Source organism: Falco naumanni, chromosome 5 (genome assembly GCF_017639655.2).
Source record: "Falco naumanni isolate bFalNau1 chromosome 5, bFalNau1.pat, whole genome shotgun sequence".
Taxonomy (NCBI): Eukaryota; Metazoa; Chordata; class Aves; order Falconiformes; family Falconidae; genus Falco; species Falco naumanni.
Genome location: NC_054058.1, coordinates 60,144,962 through 60,168,220, shown reverse-complemented (window position 1 = coordinate 60,168,220; position 23,259 = coordinate 60,144,962). Strand labels below are relative to the sequence as shown.

At 43.9% G+C, this 23,259-nt stretch overlaps 1 protein-coding gene across 3 annotated transcripts; it reads left to right on the top strand.

Annotated features, from left to right (window-relative positions):
• Window positions 1-939: 939 nt before the first annotated feature.
• E2F7 (E2F transcription factor 7) lies at window positions 940-21,696 on the top strand. 3 transcript variants are annotated; one of them, XM_040596084.1, is made up of 13 exons: window positions 940-980; window positions 1,136-1,216; window positions 4,398-4,673; window positions 6,646-6,814; window positions 9,291-9,575; window positions 10,115-10,273; window positions 11,345-11,482; window positions 12,299-12,493; window positions 13,127-13,211; window positions 13,834-14,353; window positions 15,235-15,499; window positions 16,718-17,142; window positions 18,513-21,696. In XM_040596084.1, the coding sequence occupies exons 2-13, from the start codon at window positions 1,136-1,138 to the stop codon at window positions 18,687-18,689; spliced, it is 2,775 nt and encodes a 924-aa protein (XP_040452018.1). In that variant the 5' UTR covers window positions 940-980; the 3' UTR covers window positions 18,690-21,696. The 3 variants fall into 3 exon arrangements, with proteins under 3 accessions (XP_040452018.1, XP_040452017.1, XP_040452020.1); XM_040596083.1 differs by having other exon boundaries at window positions 15,232-15,499; XM_040596086.1 differs by lacking the exon at window positions 12,299-12,493 and having other exon boundaries at window positions 15,232-15,499.
• Window positions 21,697-23,259: the final 1,563 nt, after the last annotated feature.

Sequence of the window (23,259 nt, the reverse complement as noted above, 5' to 3'; positions counted from 1 at the left end):
AAGGCTCTCTCCCTGTTCTTCCCTTATCATGGCATACTGTGAGGTGGCAAGGGAGGGAAGATCACGGAGCAGACCGGCTCAGGGCTGGTGACAAGTTTCTTGCGCCCAGGCTGCTCCCCAAAGCGAGTGCTCGCTTCGCCTCCCCGGCAGCAGGCTCGTTTCAGGGGAGGACCGTGAAGAATCACACCCTGTTCAGGATGCCCAGGGCTGCGCTGCAGACTGCCTGCACCCAGCCTGCCGAAGAGGGCTGCCGGCAGCGCAGGCCCGTACCGAGCACCCCCGGAGGGGCAGCAGCAGCAGCAGGAGCAGGAGCCGGACTCCAGCGCCCAGACCGCCGCCTGCCCACCCCGCTGCGGGGAGCCGCGGCAGCGACCCACGGCCAGGGCAGCTGCTCTCCATCCAGCCACCAGCGCGGCCACCCAGCCAGCCCGACGTCGCTCTCCGTAAGCCGGGGCCGAGCGACAAAGGCTGCACCCTCCCGACGCTGCCTCAGCCCTTCCTCCCCCTGCAGGGAGGTCTCAGGACTGATCCAGAAGGCACCGGGAAAGAGGGCCCCCATCCCCCCGCTTTCCCGTCAGGAACCGGCCCTCAGCTACACGCTCGCCCCCACAGCGGCCCCGGGGGAGCCCGGCCGCCCCGGCGGGGACCTTGCGATCCCCCCGGCCTCACCTGCTGCCCCGCCCAGCCCCCCTCGCCCTCGGGCGCCCCTTCCCGCCTGCCAACGGCTCGCCTCGCGCTGGCGGCCCGGCGGCAGGAGGGGGAGGGGAGGGCCGCCGGCGACCGCGCTAAGAAAAGGAGCGAAACGGCCCCGCGCGGGCGGGAGCTCCGTCCCGCGCGCCGCCTGCCCGCGCGCTGATTGGCCGGCCGCGCGGCCGGGGCTCCCCGGCGGGCCGCGCCTGATTGGCCGGATTGTAAAGCGATGTCTGAGGGCGCCTGGCGGGAGCGGCAGAGCCCCGCGCCCCGGGCCGCCCGCCGCCGAGGTGAGGGCGCGGAGCTACCGCCGCCGCAGGGCCGGGGCGGCTGTCCCCCCTCCCCAGCAGGGTAGCCCCGCGCTGCCGCGCTCCCCTCGCGTCTCGCCGGGGATGGGAGCGGCCGCTCTTAAGGGCCGGGCTAAAAGCGCCTTCTTGTTTTGCAGATGGAGGTGAGCGTCCTGGCGCTGCGAGACCTGGCGAGCAGCCGGCCGGGGCGGCGGGGCCGCGCCGAGGCGGCCCAGAAGGTGAGCGGCGGTGGCCGGGGGTCCGGTCTGTCCCCGGCGCCGCGGCGTCCCCGCGCGCGTTACGTCGCCTCCCCCGGTGCGGAGCATCAGGCGAAGCGCCGTGGGGCGGCCGGGGCTGCGGAGGGTTGGGCCGCCCCACCGGCCGGGGCGGGTGGGGGGCGCCCCAGGCCCCTGCGTGCAGGGGCGCGGGGCCTCGACCCGGGCGGGGGCGGCGGGCGAGTGGCCCTGACCGTGTCGCTCCGGCTGCCAGCGGCAGCGCTGGGGTGCTGGCCGTTGGGCCGCCGTACCTGGCCTGTCCTGGCACGTCGGTCTGTGCAGCAGCGCCTTGCCCGTCTTGGAGCATAGGGGCTTCCGACGCTACCGTTAGGATATAAAGACAATCCGGTAAGGCAACCGTGAGTCATGCCGCCGTTGTCATTCAGTGAACGAGTATGCTTTGGCTCCCAGGGAAACGGTTTTTAGCTTTTGCTTAAGTAGAACTCGCAAGGCGATCTCAAGTATCCCAGTGGCTACCTACCGTTGGGTAAGGTGGAGGGGGCTTTTGTACAGTCTCACCGTTCAGAAGCTAACCTACACCAGGCCCGACATGAAATGGGAATAGGCTAGGCCTTCAATCTGTTATTTAGCAGCAGTTTGAGCATGCTGATGCACGTCTGATGTGCTTGCCTTCTGGTCTGTATCCATGCAGTGGTGTTCCCAGGTCAGGAGGCTAAGCGGTGCCGCTCAGCAAGGAACAAGCTCGTTGTTCCCCTCCTACCCCACCAGCCAGGAAACAGGGTATCTAGCTTCAGGCATACCTTGCTCAGTAACGTCTCTTGAGCTAGACCCAGTTAATGACTTTCTGCCTATGCTCAGTGAGTCCTCCAAAGATGCTGTAGTTCTTGTCAGACCCAGCTCCCATTATCTCAGAGATTTGTTTCAATTCCTGCTTACATACAGAATTCACTAAGCCAGACTTTCCTGTCCTCTTGTATTTGTAAGCCATGTCTGCTTGGACCAAGATGAATTCCATACTTCTACCAATTGCCCTTGCGGTTTTGTGGAATACAGCTAGAAGCTCATAGAGCATCACAGCTACTGAAAAAGAGGGGAGAAGGGCTAAAAGCATGCCTTACCTTAGTAGGTGATTATGACATCAGGAAACGGATCTGGAAGGTTAATAACAGATATGTGCTGATCATGTAGTGCCACTACTTTTTTTCATTGTGATAGTTGCACAAACATAAATATTTGAGGTAGTGGAACAGTAGGTTGGTTCAGCTGCCCTTGATGGGAAGGTAGACTTTCTCCTAACAGATTAAGTGTTAATTCACTGCTGTATGTGAAATTACAAGAAATATACTAATTGCCAACACCGTGTGAACATGTATTCCAAGAAGTATCATGGCCTCTAAATTGACCCCTATTTATCAGTGTAGTAAGTTATAACTGGCTGTTAATTGTAACAAGAGATATGTTTATTATATCCTTTTAGGTAATTCATAGGTGAATGTATGCAGGAGCGTTCATCAGCGGTCAGAGCACGATGCTGTTGATGTGCCAAATTAGTTTCTAGTTTGAATGCTAGAGAACTGCTCCTACTAAAAGCCAGCTTCAGTTGTTATTAGAACTTCTTTCTCCTTTCTAGCTAGACCATACCTAATAAGATGATATTTGGAATCACCTATTTCAATATCTGTATCGGCTTGTGATAGCTGAATTGCTCCAAATAAAATAAGCAAATTAACTTGGGAAAGTTCTTACAGCAAACCAATAGTAACTTAACGTTTTCTTTCAACCTATATTCCATTTTAGAATTAGACTTCTTGCAGCACAAAAAATACATGCTAATAACATCCAGCCTTAAATTTGTCTTGTTCAATCTTTAAAACTTTTTTGAAAAAAATGAAGTGATGATCTTAGTCTGAGCAAGACTTGCTCAGTTTGAGACCAACACCAAAAAAGCCATAGGTAGACTGAAGAGCTAACAACTTCAAGCCTGATTTATAGTTTAAAAGCAGTTCACTGTATTTCTAAAGGCTTCACTTCCAATTCCAGCAAGTTGTAAGCTCTGCCAGCTTTGTGATGATAACCTGACTGCTTCACTGTCTCTCTCACTTCACTCAAGGTGCATGCAGTCATTTCAAGGGACTAAATAGAGAAACCACTGAGCAATATTAGCTGGAGTTCCAAAAAAAGTGTCCTGTTTGTAACATATTAAGGAAAATTAAGTGATGGCTGGACTGTCTAAGAATAGAACACTGATCTCCCTGGGCCAAAACAAATACAACTTTCTGCATGGGCATTTTTGGAAGTCTTGCTCTGTGCCAAGTTTAGGATACCTGGACCTCATTTATTTTTTTTTTTTATATCCTGCAATGAAAGCTAATATGGCAGCCTGTTTGCACTACCAGGCTACAGTGAAGTAGTGTCTCTTGTTGATCAAAAGCAGGTCTCTCAGCTCAAGGATTACTATTGATGCTTTCTTCAGCCAGTCTCTTGAAATTAGTTGATCTATAGTGATAATTCTTGCCGTAAGAAGGAGTAAAATTTGACCCAAAGGTGAAGTATGAAAAAACTTTGATTGCAGCTAGGGACTGGAAGGAGTTGAGCTTCATTCAAAGAATGACAAAAATCAGGTGAGAAACTAGACTTTTCCTTCTAGCAATGCTTAGCTGTAGTCAAGGAATAGTTACGGAGATTTTCTCCATTGTTCTGAGGAGCAGATAGTGCAAATGCAAAACTTGCTTCACTTGCACGCAGAGTTACATTCACTTCAGTTTGATGTTTTGTGACAGTCTGAGATGCAGCCCCAGCATGGCTTTTCGTTAGGAACCCTTCAAGCAGAACATGTTTTCTTTTTAAGTGTAATGTGACCAATGCATTACTTCGTTTGAATCTAATTTGGCAATTTGTGTTTGTGGGAAATGCTGTCTTGTAATAACAGAGTTTAAAAGTCCGATAAGCCGTCAGTTTGACTGGTTGACCTCAGGTTCTGTAATTCAGGGCAGTATCTCATATACACTGCCTCCAGTACAGTAGCATGTAGAATATTTTACCACTTCTAACAAAGGCAGAGCTGTGCTAAATATAAGTGGGAGTGCCAAGGCATGAGTCATTACAATTACCTTCATAAGGACAATGAAATTGATGGTTGGGACTCTTCCTTCCTGTTGTGTCTAAAGAACTTTGTTTTTAATAGGAAAACATATTTGATCGATCCAGGATGGCCCTAAGGACTCCGATTAAGAATGAACCAATTGATTTATCAAAGCAAAAAGGCTGCACCCCGGAAAGAAATCCAATTACACCTGTTAAGCTCATTGACAGACCTCAGCCTGATCCCTGGACCCCCACTGCTAACCTGAAGATGCTTGTTAGTGCTGCTAGCCCTGACATGAGGGACAGGGAAAAGAAGAAGGAGCTTTTCAGACATGTAGAAAACAGTGAGCAGCGTGACACACCTGATCTGTTACAGGTGAGATTGAGAACACAGTTACCTTGCGTTCATTTAGGACCAGACCTTGCTTAAGGTTGTGCCTTAGTTTTCTTCCATCTGGTCCTTTGCTCTCTATGGAAAACTGCAGAATTGTAAAGCATTCCCAGCAACAGTTGCCTATGCAGCACTGACTGAGCAGTAAGGCTTTCAAAGACCAAAAGTAACTGTCTTACTAGTAACTGACCTGAGACCCCTCAAGAGCCTGACTATTGCTTTAAAGGACAGTCAAAGAAATAGAGCTTAAACGGTCATTTTCCCCAACTTAAGTACTTCTGACACTATTTTCTGAATTGCATTAGAAAGAAAATTGCCAGATCAATTTTAAACAGGCGTTTTCAAAATAAATTAGACAATGGGAGGGCATATTTTACAACATACTTTTGAAATCCTGTACTTTGTCCATGACAGCCCTGCAGAGTGGTCACTTGAAACCTTTCTCCCCCAGCCCCTAAACTAGTAGTCAGGTGGCATGTTAGGATGTGTTAGGAAGATTTTTACTTGCCAAGACTCAGGCAATGTGGAGGCTGATCCCTGTCCTTGCTTTAGGAAGTCTGTCCATGGAGAGGATATCGGGCTGTAATAAGCATTGTTACAGTTTTCTTCCTTCATACTTATTTCTTTTGTTTCAGCCACTGCTTTCCCTCTCCTGGATTATTTATTGTAGAATATCCTTCCTTGGTGATTTCCATGAGGGGAGGTTAGTTCCAGGGTTCTCCAGCAGAGGAGAATCGTTTGATAGGTACAGATTACAAGTGTAGATTTTACTGCATCTACAGTGACAGTAGTTTGAAAAATTCTCCAGTTTAGGTAGTCATAAAGGAACAAACAACTCTCTAAAGATAATTCCTAATATAACTTCCAGTAATTAAAAAAGTCAGTGTTAAAAATGAGTGGTAATGATCACTCTAAGCCACCTAAGATCATATAGCATTTTTGGAGTGGCTGCTATAAAGAGTTCAAATATTTTCTAGCTAATAAAGTTACACTTAATTTTCTCAACACAGAAAGTTAACTTACAAAAGACATGAGTGGTAACCATAAGAATACTATTATTTCCATACCATATAAAACTCAAAGAATTCAATCAGAGCAACAGCCACAAGGTCACTTAATCACAACTTACAAAGGACAGTTAAGTTCTCATAAGCAAAGAAACATGGGTTTTAACAGCTGCCATCACTCTCGGCTTTCCATTGCCAGAGGGTGAGATTTATTATTCTTTTTTGACACAAAAGCAAACCCCCAAAGTTACCAGTGCAGAAAAATCCTCCCATCATTCTCATTTTGTAATAAACATACCTCTTCATACGTTCTTGCCATCACAGTTTTGGTGGTTTGGGTTTTTTTTTTCCCCCCTTCCAGGACAGAAGGACCATAGTCAGGCCATCCTCCAAAGTTCACCTAAGCTAATAGCTTGACTAAGTTTAAGGTTCGGGGACTGGGTGGCACCTTTTATAGTCTCTGAACATCATACCCCCCCACCCCCCAGCCTGGTTTCTTATAGTTGTAGAGGCATTGGAAAGAGCAGTAAAATCTCTTGAAAATTTTGCAGGAACTCTTCGGTGGCTTGTACATCTTCTGTTTTATTAGATCCAGAGGTGCTTGAGGGAATATACATTCTCCTCTCGAAAAGAAATATTCCTTCCATGTAGGATCTTACCATCTGCTAACCTTGACTGTTTGGTCTTACTGTTTTGTTTCCTTATACATAACCATTATTTTATAATTTTGTAGATAAGAGTTTTTCTTTAAATACCTTGTGTGATGAATTGAGAAGAGCTTGCAAGCAAAATTGTGTCACCCAAGTGCTGTGTGCTTGCAAGGAGTCCATGATCTTTTCCTTATTAGAAAGTCCAAGCTTAAATATTGCTAACATCTGAAATATGCCTCACTTGGCTATGCCTTGATTCTAAAGCTCTGCGCTAAAGGGTTAACATTTATTTTTTGACAGTATGATATGGTAGACGACAGCACAGTTGATGAATTTGAAAAGCAGAGGCCCAGCAGAAAACAGAAAAGCTTAGGACTCTTGTGCCAAAAGTTTCTAGCTCGCTATCCAAGTTATCCGTTGTCAACAGAAAAAACTACTATTTCTTTGGATGAAGTGGCTTCAATTCTTGGTATGTATACCTGCAAAAATGGGCTAACTGATCACCTGGGGTAACCCAACAGGAAGGCTCTCAAAGGATTATCCTTCTTACAGATTACATTGAAGGTCTGCCTCTCACTGGATCTGGATGCTCTTCTAATCATACTAATCAAGAGATGGCAATGCCTAATATTCCTGAGTGTCTTTACTGCTTGATAACACTACCATTTTGAAATCTGCTTTCTGACAGTACTTTTTACTAGACAGATCTATCCTCCAGCTGTTTACCAACTCTGCTTTCTTGAATTTTATGTTTGCTGACCACTGAAGGAGTTAGGAGTTACAAACCCTCTGAAGGAGGACTTATAAACAACAGCTTTTGTCAAAATGAAATGTTTGGGGAAAGAACTGCAAACTAGTAGGTGTTAGGAAATCACCTGTGTTTACTGCCTGACTTCAGTAACATGTAGGCGTGGTTTCTTCCAAGATCTCATGGTTCATCAGGGTTATCTTAGCTTTAAATATTGTCTTGTGAGGGGAGCTTGTCAGAAGACCTGTAAGAGTAGAATGAGAAAATGTGTTGTATTGAGGTGGCAAGAAGGTATTGAGTAGTCTATTTGCTGGGTCTGCTGTTAGGTTTGGTCTTAGTTAAAAGATTAATTAAATATCTGAGAGAAGCAATAAAACTTGGAAGAGAGAACTCAGCCAGGTCACACCAATAACAAAAAGATCTATGTCCTTGGAAAAGTTGCCTTTTAGCTAGGAAGGACTTTATAAAATCAGACTTAAACTAAATAAATACTGTATCTATGTTTAGAACTGAGGTATTTAACAGAAAGAGGTAGCAAAAATAAATGTATTTTTAGGGGAAGAAAGGGAACAGAAGAGTTATGTCCTCTGTGGCTCTTAGCAAGGACTGCTAAGAAAGTCCTTGAAATACTTATTTATTTGCCTTGGTATTTTGGTATTGGGAAGTGGAAATGGGAGAGAATTTGAATGAAGTAAATAGTTAAATAAATTACTTTTAAAATGAATTGTTCTTTCAGATTTTGCAGTTACTCCTTTCTGTGTTTGCATGAGATGCCTATGCTCCAACCTTGTGTAGTGCTTTATTCTGTGTTGGGATTGGCATTACCTTGCTTTCCTAAATACTAGAAATTTTGTTTGGAAACACTGTTGGGGATTTTACCTCCCAGAAGTGAGTGTATTTGTTCTTCTCCCTTTGTTTTTCACTTCCTTGCTTGTCTGTATCCACTTGCTTCAGGGACCACAAAACTATTCACTGCTGATGTTGCTGCTTTCTCTGTAACAAATCATGGTTGTAATATAGCTTTTACTACATACGTATATTGCTTTGTTCACTGAAGATCTATGGAGAGACCACAAAGGGAGCTGTGCTGCTGGTGCCTGACAGACACCAGGATATATGTAGCACTCCTGTTTTTTTGGAGTATGTTCATTTCAAGATCTCCACACACTTGGAAATACTCATGAATTGTTTATCCTAATATCCATTTGAGGCTGGTAAGTATTACTCATATTATCCAGATGGGCAAACAGATGCCTCAAGGCCTTGCCTTCTGCAGTAATGTCTTTCAAAACATTTCCCTTAGGCTAGCTCTTGTTCTGCTCAGCTGATGTTAACTGTTCTGGGACTTCTGATGTAGCTGATGCCACCAGCGTATAGTGCACTGTGTTAACATATAACAGCCATGCTTCAAACAGTGCTGGACACAAGTATTTGGGAGCAGAGCTGCTGGCCTATTCATATTCTGTCCCCAACCTTGCTCATGTCAGTCAGGTTGAACCAAAGTTGGACATATTTCATAGGTTTCCCATTGATGCAAATCCAGCCAGCACCAAGGGCTCATTTCTACTGCATTTGGGAACAGTGGGTCTCATTCTCCACTGCTTTGCACCTTGTGAAGCCTTTGAGACTCCTTTGCATGGTATGTGCTTAGCCATCAATTGTGCCATTGGAAATGCAAGTGGAGGACCACACTCCTACTGGTGCCTGTAGGAGCAGGCTTTTGTATCTACCCTGTGTCAGTGCCAGGCTCAGACTCTTGCCCTCAGTTACACACAGGCTTGTATACAGGTACGTGTCTGAGCACTGAAGCTCCCTGACAAAAGAAGGGCCCAAGTGCTCTGAAAAGCTCAGGGCAGTCCGGATAGGTCTGAGTGAGTAGGGCTGGGCAGACTGCAATCAGTTCTTCTAAATACAGTGCTTTAAACTGAAACTATGGCTGGGCCAGCAGTTAAAAAAATAGACAAAGCATCATACCATGGGCCTAGCCATACATGTCAGTTTTTAATTGTGCAGATATGGATGGATCTAATGTAATGTGTCCAGGTGAACAGTGAAAAATAAAAGTTGTGAACACTCAGAGAACAGCCTGTTCTTTGTTTTGTTTTGCTGAAAAGCACAGCAAAAGTAGATGAGTATCTGCCTTTTTTTTTTTTTTATCTGCCCTCCCCCCCCCCCCCCCTTCCCCCCTTAAAAACAGGAGTTGAGCGGAGACGAATTTATGACATAGTGAATATCCTGGAGTCATTGCAGTTGGTTAGCCGTGTGGCCAAGAACCAGTACTGTTGGCATGGCTGGCACAACCTCAGTCAAACTCTGAAAATGCTCCAGGAAGCAGGAGAGCTGCAGTATAGAGAGCTAATGACCTTCTTCCAGCATAAGGAGCAGGACTTGGACTACAGATCTGGAGTACAGAAAAAGGAAATTATTCCAGATTCTCAAGACAGACCATTACTGGACTTTTCAGAACCAGACTGCACCTCTGGTAAGAGAACTAATGTGTGTGATGTGATACACAGACACAAATCTCTTTCACCAGTTAACTATGCGACTTTAAATGAAGTAATAAAAAATTATTCTTTTTTTTAAAAAGTGCTGAATTCACCATTCACATTCACACCATTCACACATAGGAGACAGAATTCTTCCTTCTATCCTGTCCCTAGCATTCTGTCCCCACCAGTACATGACAGTAAATGATTATCCAGACAGAAGTTGCCATCTTCCATCTGTCCCCTGTTTGCACATTACCCATATAATACATAGCGGTTTGAGTTACGAAGTCCATTGGAGTCACAAAATTAGAGTGGTGCAGAGGTGTGTAACATAGCATAGAGTCAGCTTTGGAATCTGACTTTCTAAAAGCTATTCCTGCGTGCTTTAATTTATATTGCTTTTCAAAAGATATCTGCTTCCTGACAAGGAAATGCTTTACCCCTTTTGTGTGTGAGAAACCTACTTGCTAGTTTTCTGGCTGTGATGGATGATATATGCTAAGAGGCTTGGGTATTATTTGTAACACAGCATCTGCAAACAGCAGAAAGGACAAGTCATTGCGGATTATGAGCCAAAAGTTTGTCATGTTGCTCCTTGTCTCCAAGACCAAGATAGTAACTCTGGACATCGCAGCAAAGATACTGATAGAAGAAACCCAGGATACAGTGGACCACAGCAAATTTAAAAGTAAGCTGGCCGTTGAGAGGCAAATCAGTCTATAAGTGAGTAAAGAAAACAGGGGCATGTTTGGACTGACACTGCTAGGTAATGACAACAGCAGGTCAGGTCTTTTGCTGCAGTTTGGTTTGGGTGTTGTTTTAGTTGCAAATGCCAGTTTGTGAAAACAGAACTTAGGGTGGGGAAGAGTCAATTTGACAATTATGTTCAAGTTTTAGCTTCAGAATGGAGAAATTTTTTTTATTTGAATTTTTTATTGTCCTTTAACCTTGTTCCCTGTACTGTTCTGAATGACATCTCAGAACTCATGTAAATTAAATATATTATTTAATATAATGCAACTTATCTTCTTCACTGGAGAAATGTTACCTCTTCTTTTTACCCCAGAAATCTTTCACAGCTGGATGGCACAGTTTGCTTTTTAGTTAGTGGGGGTTAGTGCTTCAATCCCTTGAACAACATGGAAAATCTCAGCGTTAGTAAATAATTCTTCTAAAATACTTCTATTTTAAGTCTTTAAAGTACTTTTAAGGTAAAGTACTTGCACTTCAGTCTTAAAATTCTATCCCAAATACCAGGAGGAATGTGAGGAGTTTAGCTGGGCAACCTGTGGGTATCATACTCAGCTCAAACATGTTATTTATTGGAGTCACAGAGGTTTTTCTAAGAGTGTTACATTTTTAAGATGATAAATATGTCTTCTTATGATCAGCTCTGCACTCATGTGCCTCTTGCCCCCAAAAGCTTGTCTCTACCCTACATGGAGCTAACTGCCTTTTTTAGGCAAGTTGGTGATGTAGTCACTCCCTAACCCATTTTCATCAAAATGAGGTAGGTGAGCTTAAATCTGAGCAACTAAGGTGGATGAGCAGCTAAGATAGGAAGAAGCAGTGACAGGCAGGTGGGAGATGGCAATGGCAGGCCTCAAAAGAGGTGGCTTAAGTCCATCCTAGTTTCATTTTACCCACCCTGTTTATGAAAGCTATGGTGATATTCTGGAATTAAGTTGCCATGTAAAATACGTACAGTATGCATGCATTGTAAACATGACTGTCTGACATTTCTGGCCTTTCTTGTTAGCAAAGGTACGAAGACTGTATGATATCGCCAATGTTCTCACCAGCCTAGGCCTCATCAAGAAAGTTTATGTCACAGAGGAACGAGGACGCAAACCAGCCTTCAAGTGGATTGGGCCTGTGGAATTCCCTGGAAAGACTGGTAACTTGTGTACCTGCATCTCTCTTTTTGGTTTGTTTTGATAATCCTTCCCAAGTGGTAAAAGGTTGTTTTCAGTGTGTAAAGAATGGCTCAGCATTCATTGTCCACCCTGTGATTATTGAGCTGGCCAGAAGCTCAATATCTGCTCGTTAGACTTTATGCTCAAGGGCTGGAACTGTAGAGGGATGCTGAAGAATACTGTGTCTTGCTGGTATTTTTACACTAGCTTACATAATTGTGTGAATAACTGAATTGTAAAGCAATGGCAGATAATGTCTGCATGTCCAAATCTGGGTCCACAGCTTTTCTGGGTTGCCAAATCTCAACAATTCTGTCATAATTAGAGAATTCATTTATTTGTAAGGGGACTTATCAAGGTAGAGCAGGGCTGTTTCTTGCATACATCCCCTCATATAAAAGGTTTTTCTGCCAAGGAGGCCACAGTGGGCCAGAGCATTTCAGTAAGCTGCTGATTCTTGGCTAAAGCCAGAGGAAAGGGAAGCCCTTTGGTAATATATTTGGGTCATGCCAGTGCCTGGAAAAATTAAAAGTGAAGAACAGTGTTAATGCCACCCATTCTTTTCCTGGCTACACACACCAGTGTAGCTGCTGCTGCAGCTGCTGTGGAATGGAAAGGAGGGAAGCCCTTATCTTGTCTGCTGGTGCTTATTGAGCTTAGGTCTGCTCCAGGGTTGTGGGGTTTGAGATGGTTTAGAGTTACCTCTTCTCTCATGGCCAAGTTCAGTAACATGGCAGAAGCTTAAATGATGAGCTGTGTTCCCTAAAGGGCTGTTGTACAAAATTATGTTCCCATAGATGAGCTGAGAGGGAATAGCCCAACATCTGATCCTCTGCCAGGGACACAGAGAGAAGCCTGTGCCCTGTATCAGATGTGTGCTACTGGAAAGCAGAGGTTTACACGTCACGCTTCATTTAATGGCATGCAGCCTTGTGAAGGGAGCAGAAGGAAGGTCAAATCTGATCCCACCAGCCAGCGTCGGGAGAGGCAAGGTAACTTATAATGAAGCATGTTCTTTTGTATCCCACTGGATCTGGCCAAATGTGGGCCTGCCAATCTAAGGCACTTGATTGAGCCAATCAACCTAATTAAGTATGTGAAATACCCTCGGGAGGTGCCTATATGTCTACTGTCCATGTGATGAGACTTGTGTTGGACCCTTCAGTCAGGCACCTAAAGTCAGGCGAGATAAACAGGCCATACTGCCTTGAATCTGCAGTTTGTTTTCTGGTAAATGTTCGTCACTAACTGCAACTGTGCTATGGCTTCTTCTGTTAACATATGGTATAGATAAAGAAAGATTTTTTTAGCCACAAAAGCTTGCTTTATTTTATGGTTCCTAATACAGTGGAATTTACTGTAACAATCTAATGGATAGCTGTTTAAAAAGATAAAGCAATTACAGGGCTTTTCACAGTTCCCTCATAGGAAATTATGATGTTGAGCACCTCTCCAGTGAGACTGAGAGTTTTGAGTGTCTTGCAGGTTCTGGCTCTAGGTGGTTAGTGGATGTTATAAAAATGTGCCAGGATAGAAAAATTATACCAATTATTTTATATGGCCAGTATCAAAATATGCTTGGTAAACCTATCCATTATTAATTGAATGCTTCTTTGTTCTTTCAGCCTGTATTGTGAATTCAGATGAATATTGCTCCAAAATGATAAATCTAGCAGCTGTCCGCAGGCAGAAAAGAGAGGAAGATGCTAGGTAGGTTGGTCTTAACTCCTGTCCAGTTTCAGCTTCATGCCTGTCAAATTTAGTTCAAGGCTAGATGCCATTGATGAGATAGAGAATGGCCAGGAAGTCTTGTTATTACTATTTTAATGCTGGTAGGTCTCAGAGTGACTTGCCTTTTTTTTTTTTTTTCTCCCATGATCAGTTTATTCCCACCTGTACTTGTACCACTGTTGTTGTTTAGTTTCAGTAGTTCTTCATCTCATGTGTGTTAATATAGGTCATCCCTGCCTCCTTTGACCTGTTGTTTAGGTAGGCTGAGTAAACCATAATTCCATGAAAGAGCCTCTCTGTCCTATCAATGGGTCTTCTCTACACCTATCCTAATTTGAATTTATTTGTGAATGATTGACTAGTGAAGTGCAACTGAAAGAGTTCTTTTGCCAAAAACCTGAGAAGTTTGCTTCTGTATAATTAGGAATAATAAAAAGTAACCCTCCTTGTCAACTATGTAAAAGTAGTAGGTTGCAGTGGCGGGTGGTGGTGGGATTTTTCCACATTTATGTCCCACAATGTACCTGTTTACTTTTAAGGATAAAATAGGGGTTTAATTTTGGACTAAATGTTTTTCCTTTTTTCATTACTTTTTTTTTAGAAATAAGGCTTGTGCCACAGAAACGATAATAAATTCAGCAGGAAACCCAAGCATCATGTCACCTCTCTCTGTTCTTCCAGTTCTTGGGGACTCTGATTTTTGTGTTAACCCTTTGCCTCAGGCAGTTTTCCCTGTGGTTCAGGCAGATGTGCCAAGCCTTTCGCTGCCAGATGGCATCAGCAGCCAAGCTCCACATCCTTCCACACAAGCAGCCTCCAAAACAGAAAATGGAAAACCTACCCTGCTCCCCCACCAATCCTTCCTGTGCTTCCCTTCTTCATCCCTTTTTATGTTGTGTGGTGGTCTTCAGGAAAATAACTTGAAGGAGACCCTGCCCACCACAGGAGACATGGGAAACAGGAGTGCAGAAGCTCAGGCTGCTATACCTCCAACTGTCTGCCAGAAACGCAGTTCCCACAAGTGCTCATTGCCCTCTGCACCTGTAGATGATGAAGAGCCAGCTGCTAAAAAGCAAACCACGGAGGAGAGTGATCTGCCCCTCTCACTTGTAGTGCCTAAGGTAAAGGAGTGAATTTCATTATCACTTAGGCTTCCTGTTAACTAGAGAAGATTTTTGCCCAAGACAGTGTTTTTAAAAGTGAAAATTCACGACACCACTCTTGTTGCAGATACAAATTCTGCCTCTCACACATTAATAAAATTCTAAGGGGGTTGTGTCAGGAAGCGTAGGCATTAGCTGGAAGATGTTTTCACAGTACCAGAGGAAAATGGACTGTGATTGCTTTGCATATGATGTGATGCTCAGCTGTTTTTGGGAGTTAGTGTCCTGATCATCATCTTCAGCAAAACAGCCTGCCAGAGAGGAAGAAGAAATCGATGTGACTATTATTCATTTTCCCCTGTTAGCTTGGCCTTTCCCAGACAGCAGCAGTATTGCTTACTCCACTGAGCTATAGCATATGTGATTTGTACTTCCCCCTACTCTCTAGCCTGAGTCCCCCTCTCTCTCAAGCCCAGTGTTGCCCACAAGCAGATTGGTGAGAGAAGGATGATGGTGAAGGTGAAGGGCAGCTATTTCAGGGTTCTCTTAACTACTGAAAATAGGAGTCAGGCTGAAAGTTGTATCGGTGTTTGAATATAAGCCATTGGAAACGGGTGTTTTTCCTTGTCAATAAAAAATGAATCTCCAAGTTCAGGTGTTTCTTATCTAGTGTCTCCAGGTACTGAAAGTGAACTACAACACAGGGCACAGGCATCATTAATATGACTCTTCAAACCCTCAAACAAAATCTTTAACTTGATGACTTGCTAATCAGTTTTGTGCTGCTCCTTTTTGCAGATGCACATTTTACTCTGTAGCTGAGGATGGTGCATGAGAGACATTGCACTGTTGTATTTCAGTTTGGACTCTTCATCTCCCCTTTTGTTTTTGCATAGAAGCCTTTTGAGTCACTGAAGGCAGACTCTACCCCAGGAAGTGGCTGTACTTCTGCTGTACATCTAGAAGCTTTTCATCTTGACCTCACAAGCCCTGCTGCTCCAGAGGCTGCAAACAAGGAGTCTACTAAGCCTTTAGGTTCGGAAGAGCAAGAAGTACAGTATCAGAATAAAGACCCTGATGAACCCTCTCCAGTAAAAGAGCACATGTCTAAAGAAAATGCCAGTCAACCTTTCCTACCACAATATCTTTATGTTCAGCCTACTGGTAAGGACAGCCATGAGATCTAGAGACACACAAATTGTGCATCTGTTCACTGAGCAAATAGGGAGACCTATGGATAGCTGAATAAGTCTGTTTGGCACAAAAGATTGCTAGCAGTTCTCTGTAGTAGTTGTATAGCTCTGCATTCTCTTGACTTCAGGTGAACTGTTGCTTCTCTGAAAATGCAGGCATTTTTCTGAGATTTCCAGACATTAACAGAGGTTAATAATGTGGGTTTTGCATGCTTGAATTACGGCAGCAAAAAAGATGCCTATCCAGCATTTAAAACTCAGATGAGCTGAAAGTCTAGGTTTCGCAGTAAGGCAGCCAGAATAGTGCAACAGCATCCCCCTGAGTGGGTGAATTTAGTCATCTACAGACTTTGTACTGTCTTGTACATGCACCATCAGGATAACCCCACAAAATCTGAGGCACTGGGAGTGTAGCCAGGCCTGCTCATAGGACACAGTAGGGATGGAAAGGAAGCAGCTGAAAATATCACAGGAAGATTTCATGCCCGCTGCTTTTTGTGCTTGTGTGGAGTGGGAGACTGCTTTGTGGGAACAGGATACATGTGGCACGTTTCCATGACTACTGCTTTAGTATTTAATTCACTTGTGGCACAGAGTGGGATCTATGGGATTTCACTTAAAGGGTGGAGATGCTCAGTTTGAAAGTGTTAATCCTGGTGGTTTAGAAGGTTGCACAAACTGGGAACCAGAGGAGCTTCGGTTTCAAAACAGTGTTTCAGCTGTTCTTAGGAAAATGAGTGTCTGGGGTATATCTTTGTGGGTGTTTTCCATTTGTTGAGGGTGTTTTTTGTCATTAAAAACAGTGATTATGTTTTCGTATAGCAGAGGATATTATTATTGTTAGGAAAAAAATTGTTTAACCACAGTGTTGCTTGAAACTGAAGTTAGAAGCAGAAAACAGCAAGGTGTGCAGTTGGTACTTAGCATGAACAAAGTAAATGGATGCACATGCAGTGAACAGGCAGTAGGGGGGGAGATGGAGGAAGGTAAGGAAACGGAGCCTGGCAGAAGAGTCATGGGTTTGTGACAGTTTTCTTCCTTTTTTTTTTATTTTATTTTTGTCACGGTTTACTTCCTGGGCAACCTCTTTCTTTGTTGTCATACTTCTTCCCTGCTCTAGATGAAGTTATAATAGCTTAATTCCAATTTTTCAGCTCTATTAATGCTTTGCTTTCTCCCTTTGGTTTAGGATTAAGCAGTTTTAATTTCCTGTTCTCCGCAAACCAAGCCCCTGGTGCCATCAGCCTGACTGCAAACCAGTTGTCTTCTCTGAGCGTGCCCTGCGTTGTGGTGCCACCAGCAGCCTTGACTTCCTTCCCTCTTGTCTGTTCTCCCACAATCACCAGTCCTCTTTCCCCGGTTCCTGATGGCTCCTTCTCAGCTGCTGCCTCTGTGAATTTCAGTATGCCCAGCCTGGCATCAACAACACCTGTTTTCATAGGCCCCACGGCAGTAGTCGCCCCCAAGGTCTCACCTGCACCTTTGGGGGATCCCCAGCAACCAGTTCACCCTGCTCTGCACCTGAGTCCTGTGCTTGCAAGATCTTGCAGTGGTGTTGAACTGGACTCCCCTGTGCGTATGGGGCATCCAGTGACCATTCTGAAGCTGCAGCAGGTAAGAGTGAAAGGTGGTTAAGTAACAACGAAACAGCCGTGCCAGGTCCCTGGGCCTGAAGGCAGCTTGCGCTGCAGGCTGGTGCTGGTGTGTCAGTGGTGGGTTAGCACAGCGGGAGCTGGTGTCCTCCACTTTGTATGTGTGTCTGTCCGTAGTGGTGGCAGAGCTTAGGACAGTGTTAAAGATTATAGCCCAGCTTAGCACGTCTAGTCCTGAATGATGAAGTGGTGAGTTTTAAAAATCTTCCATGAATTTTAAAATTGTAAAAATCTTAATCTTGAAAAATCTTATAGGAATAGAGAAAAAGTAGGTTATGGGGTTCCCCCCCCCCCCCCAAAAAAAAAAATTGAAGTCGTTATTTTTTCCCCATTTGACACTATCATTGCTTGTTATGCAGTGGCTACAGAAACACATTAGGAGGACAGGAGGATTGTTTGTCATAACTCAGGAGTCAGCTGGCTGCAACACTGCTCAGGTAGTAGTGTCCTGGGTTACCTCCTCACTCCCGTTCTGATCTCTCTTAACTAAATAATGGAAAAGTAATATCAGCATGGGGGAAAACAATGGCTCTTGTGGGTTTTGTTGATCTTTTTTTATAAAGATATTTTTTTTTAAATCTACCACAGAAACAGACTTTTGGAGTAAAAAAAAAAAATGAGAAATTCAAAAGGACTTATTTATCTGAAGTACAATGAGTGACATAAAACAATCATGTCACACTGTATTACCTGGGTCTTTACAATTATTAGCAATATTAGCAGTGACGTTTTGGCCCTACTTTAGCTTACATTCTTAAATCTGTGATTTGTTTTCCTGTTGTCTAATGTGGTGACAAATAGATTGAGCTTTTGGAAGCTTTATGAATTGCTTTATGTATATCTTGTTCAAATTTTAGAAAAAGGCTGTAATAGAGACTGGCAGCCAGTCTGATTACAGATACTAACATTAGAGGTTACAGTAGAGTGGCACTAAAAAGAAAAGTGGTCAGGATTTAGGAGACTAATATTATATCTGTTTTAATGCTAACAAATAACAAAATAACATCAAGGAAGGGAAAGAGCCATTTAAGCTACAGGACGAAATTGGCGTAAGAATGAATGAGTATGAACTAGGCATGAATACATTTAAGTTGGAAATGAGATAGAGGCTTTCAGCTTCCAACAACGGTGTACTGGCAGACAGTTCCAGAACAAAAAGCAGGGGCAAAGCCCATAGCTTTTCATGTGGAGCTTCTGAAAAGATGTGTGATGTGGTTCCCTACAGTAGCAGGGCACAGGGCTTAATGTCTACGAGCTATCTGCTGTTCGCGTGCTTGCATGTAGGCTTTGAGAGAACCCTACTGAATCACTTTGGTTTTGTTTCACAAATAGCCTTTGTCAACTCCCCTCACTCCCAAGAGCATTCGTCCTGCATGTCACGAGGCATTTTTCAAAACTCCTGGAAGTCTTGGAAACCCTGTTGCATGGAAGAAAAATGAAGGCAACCAGACCAGAATTGCCAGCTCTGTGCAGAGGAGGCTGGAAATCTCTGGTACTAGCCCTGACTAACTCCACTCGGTGCAAAGAGCGGGCAGATTGTCCTGAGACCCTGTATCAATCACAAGAGAACAAGTTCTTACCTGACATTATAATGTCATCCCTTTTGGCGTGCTTCCCCACTACATTCACTCACCGGTTCTGTTAACCACCTTCACAAATCATCCCTGGTACTGAAAACGTTTTACTGAATTGTTCCTTCAGTACTGATTGGAATTCAGATGCTGTGCTTCACATGGCCTTGTAGGCATCAAATTGTATTTGTGGTTTTAATCTGGAATATTCTCCTTATTGCTATGAGGAGATGTAAACAGATTTACCCCAGGGGTTATTTATTCATGGTTTTGAGTAAGATGTCTAGCACTAACCTGGAGTAAGTATTTTTTAAGTTATTTTTTTTATTGCGTGTACTCTACTTACCCTGAGTAAATTGGTGGTAAAAATTATAAACTTTTGCAGCTGTGAAAGCAACTGATTCCTTGGTTCCAATATGTCAAATCCTGCCTCTACAGTGCAGCTTCTTGCTATTTATTTTGTACATTGGAGTGGGATATAGTACAAAAAAAAATTTTTTGCCACTTCAGAATAACAGATTTTCTCAGGATAGGATTACTTGAATGTCAGTTGGTTGTTGTACAATTTGCCCAGCACTTGTGGTTAGAAAAACCTAATAATAACACAAAATGATTGAATGTATACATGTGAAAAATATTAAGACCAAAATAACTGTGAATGTTAACATTTTTATAATTGTGTTAATGAACTGTATTAGTCCTTGGAGTTTGTCTTTTTTTAACTCTGAGCAAAATGTACAAGTTAGATGTAAAGAATACAAAACCTGATTCCTTAATTAAGTTTGACAAAGTAATTTGAGAGTGACAAGCCACCGAGAGAGCTGTGCTAAGATTTCATCTCCCATTTAAATATACAGTCTAGACTTTATGACCAAGGAACACTGGTAAGTCATTAACCACATGACTAGATTCAGTCTAACCTGAATCTACTTAAGTGCCTACTTAGCGGTTTACTTAAGTCTACCTAAGGGTATGTACTTAAATGCCTGACTCTTAATTTACAGGAATTTCTTAACTAGTTAATAGTGCATGTGAGCATACTTGGAAGACAAGGGAGATCCCATCTTTTGACACATATCTATCTAAATGATGAAGCTGAAAAGAGCAGGAGCCATGAAATTTGGAAGTGGGAAAAAATTATTTGTATTCCTTAGAAGATGAAAAGGAAGAAAAGACTTAACACTTAACATTCAGGGTCCTCAAATGATGGTGCTATTAATAATATAGGACATAATTTTTAAGTGTTAATGCTCTTACGCTTGGGTATGTTTTTACTTGTGTAGCAATCTGCAATAAAATTTGTGCAGTTTCCTGTTTGAAAGACAGAAAGTGTTGCTGTCAATACCACGTGACTCTGAATTTTTAACAAACATAAGGCCAGCATTATCAGCTCTTCTCTCATTAGTACAGGTACTGGTTTTCCAAGAGTAGATACACTGTTCGATGTGCAACTCTTGGTCAAGGGAGGCTAGGACTTTGTGTGGGGGTTGGGGATTTGATGAGGTTTTTAATTTTTATAAGTAAATGTATTATGAAAATGGAATTTAAGGAAGAATTTTAGTGAAGCTGTGAGTTTGAGTAATGTGGCCTTATCTTAGAATAGACCAATAACAGCCTTTTAAGGAGGGGTGGTTTGCCCTCGCTGAAAGAAAATCTATAGCAGAATTATCATAGGAAACTTCAGGGTTGGTAAAGAGAAATCAGACTGCTAAATTTTAAGGTGGTTTTTTTTTTTCTTTTTAATTACACTACAGTTGTGAAAGTTTACAACTTTGGCTTCTGAATCATGCTTGTATGCCCATTTAGATTAATTTCACTTTGAAAAGCAATGTGTAATTGGCACGGTGCTGACCCTGCACTTCTGCTAGCATGCATTTGTTGGATGGAAACAGGCTGCTAGAGTTCAGGATGACTCGGTTCTTCAAACCTTGTCTTTTCTATTCCCCTTTAGTATGGTGCAGCCTTTTAGTGAAATGGCAGCTGGGAGCAGAGAGGAGGATTAGAGCTAATACTGGCTGTTCGCTCCTGTTGAAGCATCATTGCAAAAATTGCCTTTTTGTCAGTAATGTTATTCTGGGCCATAACTAACCTAACGATACTTGAAAATGCAGGGACTGAAAATGGATCTTAAGTTTTTAGTTTCTGCTTCCAGTTTTGAGTTTGTGTAAATACAGCAGGTCTGGAAATGAGGATCAACTCCCTCGTGGTCAAAGCTGTTCAGTGGGTCACGGTTGTGAAAGCAGACTTGGGCCTGGGTGAAGAAGGGGATTGATAATGCTGTCTTGCTTTTGGCCATGCAAAAGTCTCACTAAAATAGGAGCGGGGCCACCAAAGTGGTCGGGTGGCAGAGGGATCAATGCTGCTTGCAGTACCTGAGCTGTTGAGCTAGACCAGTGATGGGGAAGGGGCTGGTTGTCAAGAGGGAATGAGTTTACCTTTCCTATCTTTATCTTCACTGAAAGCTAAGAATTAAAATAATAAACTAAGACCAACTCGTCAGCAAAGTAGCTTTGGAAGAGCAGAATTTGTATTTGCGCTGAGGCAAAGTGCATAATCAGGATGTTCTGCAGGGTTAGTGAAACTTCTCTGTCCCAAGACAGTTGCTGAGGAGGGTGAGCATATAACTTATACTTGAATCTACCTGCCACGTTTACATTTCTGATTGTCTTTTGTAAATTGGTGCTATTTCTGTATTTAAAAAGCTGTTTTTTAATGTAAAGCTGCTTCCAGTTTGTATCTTTGCACTGCTAGTTTAATATAGATATTAATTTTATTGCTGTTTATAACTGTTCTTCAGTGATTAGGCATCCTGCTTTTCCTGCTGTCTAGCCATCTTTTTAGCTGTCTGCATATAGCTTTGCTCCAGTCACACTGTTGGGTTTAATTTTTTTATACTATCTTTTAGCAAAATAATAAACTCTTACAGAATAAAAATGGAATTAAAACAGCGGCTGAGGCTGTGATTTCGGTATGGAGAAGGCCCTTGAAAAGAAACATCCACCCACCGCTCATCCTGATGAGCAGTCCCTGTTGGATGTGAGCACCGAGTGAGTAGCAGAGGACGACAGCTGGCCATAGCAGCTCCTGCGCCTGGCTATTTTATGCAGCACGGGCGCAATTCCCACTCCAGCTGCTGCAGGCACAGGAACCAGTGCACTGCAAACTGGCACTTGAAGTCCTGGAGCTGGCCAGGGGACCACCCCGTGGCCTCAGCGCACACGCGCGGTGGCACTCCCCAGCCCCGCCACCGTGGGGGCCCATCCCACCGCCACCGCGAGGGCTGCCGCGGGGCGGCCGTCCCTCGGCCCGGCTCCACAGGATGGCAGCAGCTGCCTGCCCGACGGCCGGCCGCAGCACACAAGGGCAAGGCAGGCCCTGTCGCAGGGGCTGGCTTCCCACAGACAGGCTGGCATTTGCTTGTGCGTGCTTGTTAACCACCAACCACTCGTAAAATCTAGAGGTGGAGAATGCAGCTGTAGCCCTGTCTCCCTTTCTCTTCCCTAATCACATACACACACACACAAGACACAACTTGACCCAAACCCGAGTTTGCTCCCATTAAAATTAATAGCAGGTTCACTACTGATTTCAGCAGGCCTGGTATCACCCCTGTCCCTACTGCGTAATTAAAGAGACATGGGTTAATGTTCTGTGTCACCAACAATGGCTGCAAAATGTCTGTGGGTTGCGACTGGCCAAGTTCCTCAGACATGTTTCTAAAATGAAAACTCAGCAGCTCCCTCATTTGGGGGATTTTTTTGACCTGTGACTCCAGCAATAATATCCTTCCCTTTCAGCTGACAGAGGAAGGATAAGGTTAATAAGATATTAATACAGTATGAGATTAATAAGGTAAATACAGTATGAGAAGCACTAACAAGGCCTAACCCTGCTCCAGCTCCACTGGCAGGACCATGGCCGTCATTTCCTTACGGAGGAGTGGGGCTACAGCTTATAGCAGTTCTTGTCCTCACTGGTGCACTTAAAACTCCCCCTTTTGAAGTACAAAACAGAGGGGAGCACCAATTTCCTCCTGATTTAATTCTCTGTAAAAAGGGAAAACTGAAAGTAGTGGATTGTGGATGGATGTCTTAATGCTCCACAGCCTGGGCTGGGCAGTCCAGAGCCAAGTGGGAGACAAAAATAACCCTCTGATGCCGGAAGGTGCTGAATGCTGCCAGCAAACCTGGTCAGAGGCAGGAGCAAAAGGGAAGCCTCCAGCAGGCAGCAAACAGAGCCTGCTCCTGCCACATCCAGGGAAGTAGGTCTTCACCAGCTGTCTTGGTGAACAAGGAGGTTTTCTGAGTGGTGTTTGGGACATGGCAACACTTTCTCCTTCCAGCCCAGGGAGTTCCTGAGCAAGGCTCCTTGGCCTGCATAATAATTTAAAATTTAATAGCTCAGGATGTAAAGAGGTGAAAAGAAAGTCTTCACACACAAATCAGGCAAATTTAAGACATGCTGACTCTCATCCTCTGAGAAGATCCATGTGGGCAGTAAGCCTTAAC